Here is a 14,822-nt window from a genome sequence, read left to right as displayed (position 1 = left end):
ACCACACCTGGCTAATTTTTGTATATTTTGTAGAGACAGGGTTTTGCCATGTTGTCCAGGCTGCTCTCAAACTCCTGGGCTCAAGTGATTCACCCGCCTCAGCCTCCCAAGTGCTGGGATTACAGGTATGAACCACTGTACCTGCCACCATGCCTGGCTGAGATTGCATATTTTTAAAGCAAGCACACTGTGAGTCTTACTTAAAACATTGCACTCTGACTAACCCATCATGTTTTGTCAATATCATGGGCACCACACTTTTTCATGTGCAGCAAAATTTTGAGGAGTAATTTTGATTATTGCTATTTTATTATTCTAATGTTTGGTGTTATTAGACTTTTTTTTTTTTTTTTTTTTTTTTTTTTTTGAGACCGAGTCTTGCTCTGTTGCCTAGACAGGAGTGCAATGGCGCCATCTCGGCTCATTGCAACCTCTGCCTCTTGGGATCAAGTAATTCTCCTGCCTCAGCCTCCTGAGTAGCTGGGATTACAGGTGCCTGCCACCATGCCCAGCTAACTTTTGTATTTTTAGTAGAGACAGTGTTTCACCATGTTGATCAGGCTGGTCTCCAACTCCTAACCTCAGGTGATCCACCTGCCTTAGCCTCCCAAACTGCTGAGATTACAGGCATGAGCCACTGGGCCTGGACAATTTTTGTATTATCTTAACATCCACCAAATATTCTTAATTGGTAGTAGTGACACAAGTGTGGAAAAATGCACCTGAAATCCAATAACTTTGAAACATGTGTTAGACATAATTAAAATCCACTAAGAAGGCAAATAAATGAGACATATGTAATGCTATTAATTTAGGAGAGAATACTCTGTAAAATAATAACATAAGAAAGGACAGAGCAGCATTAATACAAAAACTGTGCTATAAGGGTGACAGATTTAACAGCTCTATAACTCATTCTAATATTATTGGGAATAAGTAATTCTAAAATAATGCACATTTTGAATAATGCTGTCTCCAGGTGTGCATCATTTAGAGGAAACAAGTCACATAGGAAACTGTTTTAGGCAATTCTAGCGAGGAAATCTTGAAGATATTTGGCAATGCAATGTTAGAATTCAAGAAAGAGGTCCAATCTGGAGCTATTAAGTTGCAGTTATCTGGGTAAGAATGATAGTTTAAATCATGAGAGAGGCCAAACTTGCCAAGTAGAGTACAGATTTAAAAAAAGGTCAAAGCCAGGCGCAGTGGCTCACGCCTATAATTCCAGCACTTTGGGAGGCTGAGGCAGGTGGATCACGAGGTCAGGAGATGGAGAACATCCTGGCCAACAAGGTGAAACCCCATCTCTACTAAAATACAAAAAAATTAGCTGGGTGTGGTCATGCGTGCCTGTAGTACCAGCTACTCAGGAGGCTGAGGCAGGGGAATCGTTTGAACTTGGGAGGCGGAGGTTGCAGTGAGCTGAGATCGTGCCACTGCACTCCAGCCTGGGTGACAGAATGAGACTCCATCTCAAAAAAAAAAGGTCATATCTTATGAGTTGTGGGAAGATCCTAGTCTCACTTTTTCCTGTATCTGGCAGTACAGCAGGTTTTTGTTCTCTTTTGGTTCTATTTTCACTTTGGTTTTGATTGGAGACACTGTGTGGTTGTTGGGATAAAAGGCTATGCATGTGAGGGGAACTGGGATGAAGTCGGCAATAAGTATGACCACACTCAGCTTAGAACCTTCTTTATTAAGGAAGGTATTTCAGGCACTTTTATTAACAGGCACATATAAGCTTAGCAAGAGCACCTTTCAAAGTCACAGTTGCAATGGTTTTCGTAAGGTCAGCCAGAGGCAGAGAACACAATCATGGTGGCTTACCATCAAAATCATGACAAATTGTCAACCTAATGCCTTCTGTCAAACATAACCACCATCCCCTCTGCTTCTGTCCTGTGAGGAATGACAGGAAGTAGGGATTCAAGACTTGATATTAATGTAGATCACATGTGACACTTGCGTGGTCAGCAGACAAGGCCCCCCACCCATGCCCAGGCTTGGACAAAATGGTGGCTATGTTTTCTCTGCCATGTCTCCTCATCTCTGCCATGTCTAGCCTAGACCTTGAAGTGTCTGACCCTCCCTGGACATGGAGGAACCAGTGGCCCGGCAGCAGCACCAACACTAGGCTGCACCACTGAGCGTATTTTCCAGGGGTGCAACGCTTCTCCTGAGGGGGACCCCAATGAGACCACACCCATGAAGATGTGGCGCAGGTCGTAGTGTGCCCGGTGCAACGGGAGCACTGGGGGAGCTGCCGCGAACACATGGGTGTATATGGGTGAGCCAGATGGAAGGGGTCCAGGTGCGCCAACTGGAGAGGACGCAGGTGCATCTGCATCCACCACGGGGGTGGGGACTGCTTCATTGGCACCTTCTGGTTGGGGCTGTGGGGTCGCAGGCTGGAAAAAGGACCATTTCCTTCAGTTAGTTTGCTTCCTCCTCCCAGTCAAGACCACCCACAGGTCCAGGTGGCACTGGCACCCAATTTCATCACATTATACATTTTTATTTGCAAAGAGTCTAGCAAGAAAGGACCTACCTAAGTACAGGGGATTGTCATCAAGGTTACAAGGAGGGATGACTGGCCTATCCTGGCCCCAGCCAGGATTGCCTTGGTGATGGTGGACTTGCACACATATGTCCCATGAGTAAAAGCACCCCACCTATGGCTCACCCTAGCCCAGCAGTGCCACCCTCTTTGTCATCTGAAGCTGCAGCCAGTGGGGGATGCCAGGTAGATCTGGCCACCTGGTCTCTGCAACTCAGAAAACCACTCCCACCTCCCACAAATAAAAAGGTGGCTTTGTCAACTACACAGTAAGGTGGTTCTTCCCTGTAGTCACTAGTTCATGGGAGGGAAAGGCATAGCTAAAATATCCTTCCATTTGTTGATGATTCCACATACCCTAGTCTTATTTCATACTGTGAGGTTGGGAAGCGCAGGAGAGCAAATGTCCTGTCATCACCACTGCACTGCATAAATGTGAAGAGGTCATTGTATTCTGAAGGTGCAGGCAAGAATATTCATGGAGCTGTTACCTGTGTTTGGAACACTGTGCAGGTCACTGCAACTTCTTCTCCACCAAGCTTCTCATTGAGTGTTGCCTTACAAAAGCCATATTGCTGCCCACAGAGAAAGAGGAGTTATTTTAACTGATTTAAAAAATGGATCCCCCCCTCAATTTCATTGACACTCCAACCTTAAATTAGTTTGAGAAACCATTTTTCTTAAAGTTATAGTTTCTGCTTGTGGAAGGTATATAATTCTATATATAATATGGAAATACAGAAATACTTTGAGAGTGAGAGATTACCCATAATCCCTTTCTGGTGGTGACCTGGAAAGAATGAGGGTTAACATTGATGCATTTCTTTCTTATTTTAAAATACTATTAAATATGATTTAAAAATTGAGATCATTGTGACTATACGATGTTGTATTCTGTGTTTTTTCACTTGCCACAATAGCATTTTCTCATATCATTCATTATTCTTTGAAAACACAATTTTTAGCATCTGCACAATTTTCTATTTACTGATGTGCATGTATTATTCAATGACACCTTCCTGTTGGACATACAGATCTCTCTTTTTTGGTCTCTTTGTATCTATAATAAATCATTTTTATAGATATATTCTGTCAAATGTCACTGACGATTTCTTTTTTTGAGACAGAGTCTCACTCTGTTGCCCAGGCTGAAGCACAGTGGTGCGATCTCAGTTCACTGCAACCTCCACCTCCCAGGTTCACACCATTCTCCTGCCTCAGCCACCCGAGTAGCTGGGACTACAGGTGCCCACCACCACGCCTGGCTAATTTTTTTGTATTTTTAGTAGAGACGGGATTTCACCGTGTTAGCCAAGATGGTCTCGATCTCCTGACCTCATGATCCACCCATCTTGGCCTCCCATAGTGCTGGAATTACAGGCGTGAGCCACCACCCCAGCCACTGATGATTTCTTTAGACTAAAATCCTAGAAGTGTATATTATCAGCTCAAGGACTTGAAAGTTTCATATCAGAGTTATATGCCTAGAAAATGTGCACGTCACACTCCCAGTGGCTGGGCGTGACTTGACTTGGCTTCATTAGGAAATAGCCTCTGTCTTTCTCCTAACTCCATGTGCTTGCAGTGGGTGAGATGACTTGGTGATGGCTTTTAAAGGGGTGGGGTGACACCCTAAGGAAAGACCTGCCATGATCCACAGGGAGCGGGCATTTGCACTGTTATTCTCTGTCTGCAGCCCCAAGATACAAACTACCCAGGGATGTTCTGTTCCACAAACAGCTCTGTCTGAGTGGTAACACCCCAAGGTCCCAGCCCACTCACCTTTTTTGCTAGCAGGTTGCAGTTGGCTGCCTCTGTGGCCTCTTTAGCAACACAGTCAGTGCCAGATATTGTAAACTCCACATACGTAGAAGGTGGGAGGGGCTGAGAAGAGTACATGAAAATGCTCTTGAGGAAACATGACTTAGAATGAAAAGGGCAGAGAAGGAGAGCAGGAAGTAGCCTCCTTCCGGGAGCGCCATTCATGCAGACCATGCGTGGTCCCAGAAGGCATGTCCCTCAATGGCTTACACAGGGCAGTCGCTATGGGGTTGTGTTCTGAAGTGCTTGTACTTTAGAGATATGGATTGTGTCTTCCTTGTAGGAGGGGCAAGTATCCATCACAGATCCTTCAGGTTGGAGGTGAGTTTGCAGATAGGAAACAGGAATCAGAAGGCCAGCTTTAGACTGATAGGAGTGGGAACCCTTCCTCCCCATAGCCCTCACTCTTGGGCTGCACTTGAGACCCAAGGCTCAGGTTACTCCAAGATAGGGTGGGAAAGTGAAGAGATTAATACCTCTTCCACCTACTTCATAGAGCAGATTCAAACGAAAAGATTTAGATGAAAGTATGGAAGATATCACTTGAGCTTTTTTTTCTTATAGTAGTTGCAGCATATGGACACAATAAAATATCTGTTATTCGGTCTAGTCTGGGGTGGGGATGTTCTGAGAATCACATATCTGATTAATAGAATTGCCATCTATACTAGTGTATTTCCAAGTATGGCCATGGCTGATATCCAGAATACATTTTCTTAAACATTTGAATTCTGTTGCATTCAAATGTGCTAAACCACCCACAGTACAATGAGATGTTTTCTCCAGTGACTCGAAAGGCATTTTAGGATCTTGCCATTATAAGCTCGTCAGTACAAGTGAGTATTAATTACGAGTGTGTGGCAAATGTTCAGCAGAGATGGGTGATGATGGAGCCCAGCGAATTTACAGAGAGTGCTTCTGGCCGACGTGGGAACCTCTACCCGCTGACACAGAGCTTTGGTTTTAGCTGGAACTGAGGGAGTGGGGATGTACCTGCCTGCAACTGTGGCTGCTGGATGTTACAGTGGCTCAGCATGGGGGAGGAGCCGAGGGTGTTGGGGGTCCTCACGACACTCAGGGACCTGATACCCCTTCGGATGCTTTCTTCCCTTTCCAAACAACCCTCTCCTTGCTTTCTCCTCCCTGCCCCTGCCCCTGTTCTTCCCTCCCTCCCGATCCACCACGTGCAGTACATTCCCGAAGTGCCACCGAATTGCCCAACTTGTCAAAAGAATCTCAGTCTTTACCACAAGTTGAGCCCGGGAAATTTCCTCCAGCTGAAAATTGGAGCCGTTGTTTTGGGCGTTGAAGACGGTCAGGGCAGCTTCCGCCGCGTGCACCACCCTGGTGTCGTTCAGCGGGGCCAGCAGGGGGCAGTCTCGGCACACTTTGCGCACGTCTTCGGCCGAATCTGCTCGGAGAGAGGAAACCCGCATATGGGCAGCCAGTCTCCGTGGCATCGCCCCAGCTCTGCTGGTTAGCAAGGGCTAAGGCACGCCCCAAATGGCTTCAAGCACTTTCACTGCTTCTTACTAAACCTTCAAGCAGCTCGTGCCATGCTGACATTTCTGCAGGAGCCCTTATCATCACGGGGCAATTTTCACCTCCAATAACAATAACTTCTTTGTATTTTTTTTGAGACGATCTCACTCTGTGTCACCCAGGCTGGAATGCAGTGGCGCGATCTCGGCCCACTGCCACCTCTGCCTCCCAGGTTCAAGCGATTCTCCTGCTCCAGCCTCCCTAGTAGCTGGGATTACAGGCAAGCACCACCACACCCAGCTAATTTTTATATTTTTAGTAGAGATGGGGGTTTCACCATGTCAGCCAGACTGGTCTGGAACTCCTGACCTCAGGTGATCCACCCGCCTCGGGTGGGTGGATTACAGGCATGAGCCACCGCACCAGGCCAAGAACAGCTTCTTAAAACACAATTTTAAAATCCCAGAACCCAGGAAATTTGGCTTCTACTTTTCCTCACCGACAAAGCGGCTAGAACTACTTAGGTTAAAAATCATTCAGATCCTTTCCCCACTTTCTCTACAAGGAAAAAATAAGAATAAGAATAGTCATCTGTACCTGGACTGGAATCACATTTTGCGTACGCCACGGAAAACTTGCCATTTACTTTCAACAACTGGAAATCACAGTCTCCTTCGACAGCCTGGAGAAAGAAACCCACGTGAGGATGGCTGCCTTTCCCCTTCACACCCCGGGAAGGCTTCCTCCAGGCATGGCTGTCAAAGGTGACCTTGCAAAATCGCCTTCTTTGGGTAATACTGAAACATGGCACTCTCTGCTTTCAGGGATACAACAATATAGTTAAACGCTTGTAAAAATCAGCCTCAGGGCAGGTGGCATCAAATAGCAATTTTATTTATGATGATGATTATTATTATTTTGAGGTAGAGATTCGCTGTTGTTGCCCAGGCTGGAGTGAAATAGCAGGATCTTGGCTCACTGCAGCCTCTGCCTCCCGGGTTCAAGCGATTCTTCTGCCTCAGTCTCCTGAGTAGCTGGGATTTACAGGTGCCCGTCACCACGCCCAGCTAATTTTTGTACTTTTAGTAGAGACGGGGTTTCACCCTGCCGACCAGGCTGGTCTGGAACTCCTGACCTCAGGTGATCCACCTGCCTCGGCCTCCCAAAGTGCTGGGATCATAGGTATGAGCCCCCGCGCTCGGCCACAAATGGCAATTTTAGAAACTGTACCCTGGCTAGCCAAGAAGGCAGGTTGAGAAGCTGGCTGAATCGGTGGAGCTGGCCGAAGGACCACCCACAGCCACCCTAAGAAGGGTACTCACATGCTCCTTCAGCTGCCTCACGCTGCATTGTGCCACAGGGGTGGGGTCCAGCACATGGCAGGTGGTCTCCAGGGTGTCTATTTCAATCTCAAACATCTCTCCAAAGGGCTGCTGCGGAGACAAAGAGTGAAGCCGTGAGCAGCCCATTCCCCTGATCCTGTGGTGTGGGCCACGGTGTGCGCCCTCACTGGGCTTGAGCACACGCCCCTTTTGGAGAGGTGAGGGAAATGTCATTCTTATTGTCAGTCTGCAACTCCGTCTAGCTCTGAACTGGCCCGTGGGCAGGACAATGACCAGGGCTTGTCTGGTCTTCGTCTGTCGATTATGGGAGCACCAGACGATGCTCGCAAAGCAGAGGAGGTCCTGGGCTTGAACAAGTCGATGGAGCCACAGCCCTCACTCTGAGCCCTATTTGGAAACTACAAATGAGTATTAACGCTTATTTGTATTTATTATTTATTTATTATTTTTAAGATTTCACTCTTCAAGCATTGCTTTGGAAAATCCAGGTTTGGATTTTTCTCAGATAAGCTGCAAAATAAGATTGTGTAGGGTAATATCTTACTGTCTTTTTTTTTAGTCTCCTCTATCCCTCCCTCTCCTTATTTCTTTCTTCCTTTTATTACTTTCCTTCCTTCCTCCATTTTCTTTTCCCTCCTAGAGGGTTTTGCTGCTGCTGTCCTTGGCTTTTCCTTTGTCTCGGCTTGTGCAGCAGATGCCGGCCTGCAACTATGCCGCTCTCTACTTCCCCCTGCTGGCGGTAATGGGGAAGGGCGAGTCTCCCTCTGACAGGAAACTGGGTATCACTAGTGTAGACATGAGGGAGCTTGCAACAATCCTTGGAGATGTTCTTGTCAGTTCACCTGTTTTTGTATCCTGTCTTCGAAGCCTGAAAAATCCAGAAGGTACAAGTATGCCTTTTCTTCTCTCAGCCCAGCTCTGCTTGCCTCTCATTGGTTCTGCCTGGCTCACTAATACCTGAAGCCTCAGCATCTTCCCTGGGAGAAGCTCTGCATTTTTATGATGTCCAGGCGTGTGCAGAGTGACTGCCTGAAAGCGTCCACAGCTCTGAAGAACAGGAACTGGGTACACCTGAGTTTCTCAAGGAACCCAACTCTGAGGCTCTGCCTTTAGTGAAAGTCACAATGCCCATTCATTATTACCTGTTCCCTCAGATGTGCATGTTGCGTGTTCATTTCCCCTGAATTTATCAGCGTTTCCTCCTAACCACCATTGTGCTTTAATATGGCTGCAGCACTCTTAAAATCCATCCAGAGCAATCCTGGTTTCAAATATTTTGTCTCTTTGTGAGATGGATGGCAGTTGTCAGCCGGTCCAGGCTTCCTGTTGTTGACCTTATTTTCCAACCTAGATTGTAAACTCTTGTGGGCACATATTATGCCTTTTTTACCATTGTATTAGGTCGAACCATTAACACAGTCAATATTTGCTTGCTTTAGATATAGAAAAATGGCAGTTTTATATGGTTCAACCTAATATCTCTGGTTCTTGTCCAAGGAAGGCTTGTAATACATATTTGCTGAAAGAATTGTCATTCATCAGAAATAAAATCTAATTTCAAAACAGGCAGTAGACAGACAGCTTCTTCCCGCCTCTCCAAATCTCTTTACTGATCCCTGAGGCATATTTCCAGCTTGACTTTTCTTGTCACTGGCTTCAGATTGTGTTGGTTTCCTGTCTAGCGTGTGAGGAGGTGAATCCTGTTTATGCCAAGACTTCTCTCTGGGATGTGGGTAACTCTCTTAGGGAGGCAGTTTGTATAGAAGAAGGAACACAGATCTGGAATCAAATCCCAGCCTGAAGACTTAGTAATTATATGATCTTGGACCAAAACACACACACACACACACACACACACACACACACACACACACACAAAACAGAACCTTGGTTTCCTCTTGTGTAAGACAAGAACAATATACGCACCACACAGCACCAGGAGGCAGGACTGGGAAAGAGTAAATGAGATAATCTATGTGAACGGGCCTGGCATATAGTAGGCATCTGCCAGATGCTAGTTTTATTCATTCTCAGTCTTTGTCAGAGAGAAACCAAACCAAAGACAGATACATGATTTTCAGCCAGTGGTAACGTGGCAACCAGGAGCTGGTTTCTTGGGTCTTAGTTTTTCCAGCAAGTTACACTTTCCACCTGTGATCTGCAAACTACCATTGAAGCACTTTTTCTTCTGCACACCACCCCACACCCTACCCAGCTCCCTCCTGAGAGCCATGACTGCTGTACAGAATGTCTCCTCTCTTGGTCTCTGCCTGCCCCTTCCCTCACTCCTGGGAAGAAATCAAAGTATTTACTCCGCTGTGGTTTCATTTGCACTGGGAGATGGTGAACTTTTGAGGCACCTGGTTGAGCTCCATATACAAATTATTTCAGCTCATACACAGCAGGTCCACTTACCCGAGGCCACACCTTCACTTCATCAATCTGGTTCAAGGTGTGTTTGTATCCCCAAGGAAAGTTTTGATTGATGTAGTCTATAGCCACCAGAGCTGCTTCCTCAGTTTCTGGATCATCGCAGTTCGGTTGTCTATAAATCAGCCCTGGGCCATGTGGGGCTGAGTGGCAGCCCCAGAGCCGAGCAAGACAAAGGAGCAGGACAAGGGACTTCATGGCTGCCCCAGAGAGGCCCTGGCAGGTGTGCAGGTGGCTGGAGGCTTCGGGACCAACCCAGGTGCTCTGCTGGGAAAGGTAGACTCATGGAGGGTGGTGGGCTTTATTTATCTGTTGGAGCCTGCCGGAAGAATTGCATAAGGATACAGGATGATTTCTGCTTTGGTTAAAAAAAAAAAAAAACAACCTGCAAACATCAGCCCTGGAAAAGCAAACAGGTTAGGACATCGCTGGTCCCCAAGAAATCTGCCAAAGTCCATGCTGCTGTGGGGGAGATGCTCCAAAGTCTGCTTGGAACATGGTAATAGCAGCAAAGAGAAGACAGCTGAGGGGATGAGGTGGACATGGTCAGCCTCAGAGTGCCATGGGTTTGGCAGCAGAGGAAATGTCTTCTACTGTGATCTAAGCATGCCATGGGGTCTGTGAGAGGGAAGGGGGGATACTCAGCAATTTGATAAAATTCTCTAATGTCAGGGGGAATTAGCTTTCCAAGAGGAGTCCTACAGGAAGAACAAGGCCCACTGATATAGCAAAGGTTCAGATGTGCTATAGGAGATGCCAAGATTTTGGGGGAAGATTCTTGGAGAAAAGAAGAAAGAATGAGATATGTTTCTGCCTAAAGTGGGTAATGGAGGTGGAAGGAGGGGGTTCCCGTGGCAGGACCAGGATGGGAAATGACCAGCAAAATGTGTGGGGTTCCCTGCCCCTTCTCTTCCTTCTCCAGACCTCACTGCCAGGGCCCTGCAGGTGGCAGCAGAGATGGGCACTGACCTGAGTCTCCTAGCTGGCTGAGCATGATTAGCACCAGTAACCTAGTGCCCCAGCCAGTGCACAAGTGCAGCAGAGGGGAGTGCTGATCTAACAGCGACTCATTTGACACAGCTCTGGGTTTGAGTTCGACACGGCAGGCTGAGATGCTGCACAAGCAGCTAAGGACACAAATGCCCCTTGAACACTCTTTGCAGACTCAGCAGAATTATAGTGTGTCTTTCTGGCCAGAACACAGGGCCAGTGTTGACTCCAGGCACTGCCTATTAAGTGACCCTTGACAATTCCGAGTGTGACCTCCAAGGAGGGTTGGCAGGATAAAAAGAGGCTTGGGAAATATCACACAAGGACCTGATTTGGTTTAGTCTGAAACAAAGAAACCCTCTCATGGAGACCAACATAATCTTCAAATATTTAGAGGCCATCATTGTGTGTGGGTGAATTTGTTCTAATGTTTGATACTGCTTCAGAGAAAAAATAAAACTGGTTAAAAAAAAGAAAGAAGAGGGGCTCCTCCAAAGGGAAGCTTAATATTGACTTTCTGGGGTGAGGATTGGGATGAGGGAAGTGAAGTGAGTGGTGATGGGGCAGAGAAGGTAGTTGGCAGGACTGTTTTCACATTTACTCCCAGCCGCTTACACACCACACAGAATCTTAATAACAGAAGCTCAGAAGGTGTGGCCAGGACTGCAGGCTCTCTCTGAGACGGGGAACATGACTCTTCCAGATGCAAAACAGACTCTGGTCATTTAGCAAGATGATCCTCAAAGCCAAGGGCAACCTTCCATCAGCCTTATACTCCATTTCACTCAGGGCTCTGACTCCTGAACTGTGTGTAGAAGCTATGCTTTTCTTTACATAATCTTTAACAATATTGAAGGGCTGGGCGTGGTGGCTCACACCCGTAATCCCAGCACCTTGGGAGGCCGAGGTGGGCAGATCACCAGGTCAGGAGATTGAGCCCATCCTGGCCAACATGGTGAAACATGGTCTCTACTAAAAATACAAAAATTAGCTGGGCGTGGTGGCGCACGCCTGTAGTCCCACCTACTTGGGAGGCTGAGACAGGAGAATCACTTGAACCCAGGGGGTGGAGGTTGCAGTGAACCGAGATGGCACCACTGCACTCCAGCCTGGCAACAGAGGGAGACTCCATTTCAAAAAAAAAAAGGCCGGGCGCAGTGGCTCACGCCTGTAATCCCAGCACTTTGGGAGGCCGAGGCGGGTGGATCACGAGGTCAGGAGATCGAGACCATCTTGGCTAACACAGTGAAACCCCGGAGTGGTGGCGGGCACCTGTAGTCCCAGCTACTCCGGAAGCTGAGGCGAGAGAATGGCGGGAACCCAGGAGGCGGAGCTTGCAGTGAGCCGAGATCGCGCCACTGCACTCCAGCCTGGGCGACAGAGCGAGACTGTCCAAAAAAAAAAAAAAAAAAAAATTGAATAAAGTGTGGTGTGGTGGCACACACCTGCAATCCCAACTATGAAGGCAGGATGATCGCATAAGCCCTGGAGTAAGCTATGGCTGCAGTGAGCTATGATCGTGCCACTGCGCTCCAGCCCAGCCAACAGAATGAGACTCTGTCTCAAAAAAGAAATCATTCGCAATCTCATCATGCAGAGATAAACAATGTTAATGTTTTGGTGCATTTATATCTTTTCTTTTTTCTATGTAAAATAATATTTTAATGTAATTTTGATTATACTGCATATACAGCTTTTAAAATTTTTTCACCCATCATTTTAACTTTAATATTTTCCCATGTCATTAAGTAGACTTAAAAATATGTTTACAGGCCAGGCGCTGTGGCTTACACCTGTAATCCCAGCACTTTGGGAGGCCGAGGCAGGTGGATCACGAGGTCAAGAGATAGAGACCATCCTGGCCAACATGGTGAAACCCCATCTGTACTAAAAGTACAAAAAATTAGCTGGGCATGGTGCTTGATGCCTGTAATCTCAGCTACTTGGGAGGCTGAGGCAGGAGAATCACTTGAACCTGGGAGGCGGAGGCTGCAGTGAGGGGAGATTGTACCACTGCACTCCAGCCTAGGCAACAGAGGGAAACTCTGTCTCAAAAAAACAAAACAAAACAAAACAAAACAAAACAAAAACCACAACACACCTTTTCATTTAGGAATCTCTGGCTTTTGATTCTTTTTTTCAGGATAGATTTTTAGAAGTAAAATGATTGATTCTAATGATTTGCACATTTTTAAAGCTCTTAATTTCTATAGTCAAATCGCCTATTTGGCTATGCCAATTTATTCCCTTCCATTTAGCTGTTGTGTGATATCAGCTCAGCTGTTTTCTCTTTTCCTCTGCTACTGCTTTCATGCTGACTTTTGTGGGAGCTTAGATATGTGAACACTATCAGAACTCTTTTTTTAAAATGTAATTTATGAATATCTTTGCTTTTATCTCAACTTCTCCGTATGCCGAATACTTATAAACTAAAATAACTTTGGTATCAAGCCAAATAAAATGGTTCCTTAGATTTTTTCAGGTTCCTTAGAAAGAAATGTTGCCATTTACTTACTGGAAATGAGGAAGAAAATAGATGATATTTTGGTATATTTTCCAAGATGGCTGTAGCATTAGTGCCAATGGGTAGTTCCCTGTGCCTGCTGACACCAGTTTTAAACTTTAAAGGATTCTCACTTACCAATTGTGTGTGGGACTCCTAAGTGATCTTCACATGTTGAATACATATACTCATGAGCAATCTTGGGTCAGTTTGATCCAACTGGCTCCAGCTTCTTTGCATGTCAGCAGGAGATAGGCATTTCCTCCATTTTCTAGTCCTTTGCTGCATTATTTTAGTTACTTTTCTGTGCATTTTTCTATGAGGTTCACATCACAGCAATAAAATAATCCTCATTCCATTCACACTGTGATGGCTGATAGTGTGTTGAGGATATCAAGGGCTTGTTAGAACTGGTTAAGGAGAGCAGGCCCAACAGTCTAAGGAACAGGAGAAAATCAGCCATCTCCAGGAGATGGCAGCAGGGCACCGGGCAGTGCTTGCTGGTGCAACCCTTGTGCAGCTGACGGCAGAAGTCTCAAGATGGCAGGTTGTCTTAGTCCATTTGTGTTTCTATAAAGGAATACCTGAGGCTAGGTAATTTATAAAGAAAAGAGGTTTATTTGGCTCATGGTTCTACAGGCTGTACAAGAAGCATGACACCAGCATCTGCTTCTGGTGAGGGCTACAGGCTGTTTCCACTCATGGCGGAAAGCAAAGAGGAGCTGGTGTGAGCAAGCAAATGGTGAAAGAGAGGGGAGACGACCAGCCTTTTTTTCTTTCTTTTTTTTTTTTTAACAACCAGCTCTCAAGGAAAATAATATAGCAGGAATTCACTCATCTCCACCAGGATGGCACCAAGCCCTTCATGAGGGATCTGTCTCCATGACCCAAACACCTCCCATTAGGCCCCACCTCCAACACTGGGGATTAAATTTCAACATGAGGTGTCAGGGGACAAACATCCAAAGTAGAGCAACAGCTGAGGATGGCACCAGTGTTTCTGAATTCGTCAAAAGGACTCTTTGCCAGGGAGCCACTAGGGCAGGTGATGTATTTAAACTATTCCAAGGCAGAATTCAGTGTTTATAGTTGCAGGTCAGGAGCCACAACAAGAAAGATCACCATAAGCTCAGGGTCAGAGTTTCTCAGAGGCTGGTTCCATTAGTGGACGTGGGTGTAGGAGGAAGAGGATAGATCTAGAAAGATGTGAAATATCCAGTCAGGCAGCAAGAGCTAAGGTGATAGCTAGAAATCAGTCTCTCACAAAACAGAAGATGAAAAAGTACCTGTCAGCAAAAGCCAGAAGGACTTGTTTCTGTAGGGAGGAAACAGCAGTGGTTGGTTTTTAAATCATTAGGTCAGGTTCATGGCTCTGCCCTTTCTGCTACTTAAAGGGCCTGATAGACTGGGTATTAATTTCACTCCGAGACTGCGTCTTTCTTCATTCATATGTTCAATGAACAAACATTTATTGAGCACCTACTATACGTGTTATCAGATGCCTGGACACAGAGTAATGAGAACCACATGCTCTGGAGGAGCTCATCTTGACTCATTTAGTCCAGCAAGGTCTGATCAGCAAAGAACTTTATGCTAATATATGAAATTATCATTCTGTTATTAGACAAATTATCATAATTTTCTGTGAAGACAGATTGGGGTTTATTTCTCCAATGTAAAGCACCAGTGAATGAAA

At 46.0% G+C, this 14,822-nt stretch overlaps 1 protein-coding gene across 3 annotated transcripts in view; it reads right to left on the bottom strand.

Moving 5' to 3' along the window:
* The window catches only part of LOC108525580 (alpha-2-HS-glycoprotein), a 44,216-nt gene extending 34,168 nt beyond the window's left edge, over positions 1-10,048 (bottom strand). The window contains exons 1-7 of one of the 3 annotated variants that reach the window (XM_017866516.1): positions 9,619-9,932; positions 7,183-7,293; positions 6,458-6,542; positions 5,626-5,789; positions 4,340-4,441; positions 3,049-3,132; positions 1,677-2,408 (exon numbers count right to left, since the gene is read on the bottom strand). In XM_017866516.1, the coding sequence (XP_017722005.1) occupies positions 2,064-2,408; positions 3,049-3,132; positions 4,340-4,441; positions 5,626-5,789; positions 6,458-6,542; positions 7,183-7,293; positions 9,619-9,831 (1,104 nt within the window). In that variant the 5' untranslated portion in view covers positions 9,832-9,932 and the 3' untranslated portion in view covers positions 1,677-2,063. Of the gene's footprint in view, positions 1-1,676; positions 2,409-3,048; positions 3,135-4,339; positions 4,442-5,625; positions 5,790-6,457; positions 6,543-7,182; positions 7,294-9,618 lie in introns of those variants that run through there. The other 2 variants (XM_017866510.1, XM_017866525.1) reach the window with 2 other exon arrangements.
* Between the last annotated feature and the right edge of the window lie 4,774 nt (positions 10,049-14,822).

The sequence above is a fragment of the Rhinopithecus bieti genome, unplaced genomic scaffold (assembly GCF_001698545.2).
Source record: "Rhinopithecus bieti isolate Rb0 unplaced genomic scaffold, ASM169854v2 scaffold_2432, whole genome shotgun sequence".
Classification (NCBI taxonomy): domain Eukaryota; kingdom Metazoa; phylum Chordata; class Mammalia; order Primates; family Cercopithecidae; genus Rhinopithecus; species Rhinopithecus bieti.
Note: the sequence above shows the minus strand (reverse complement) of the source record. Positions and strands in the feature narration are given on the sequence as shown.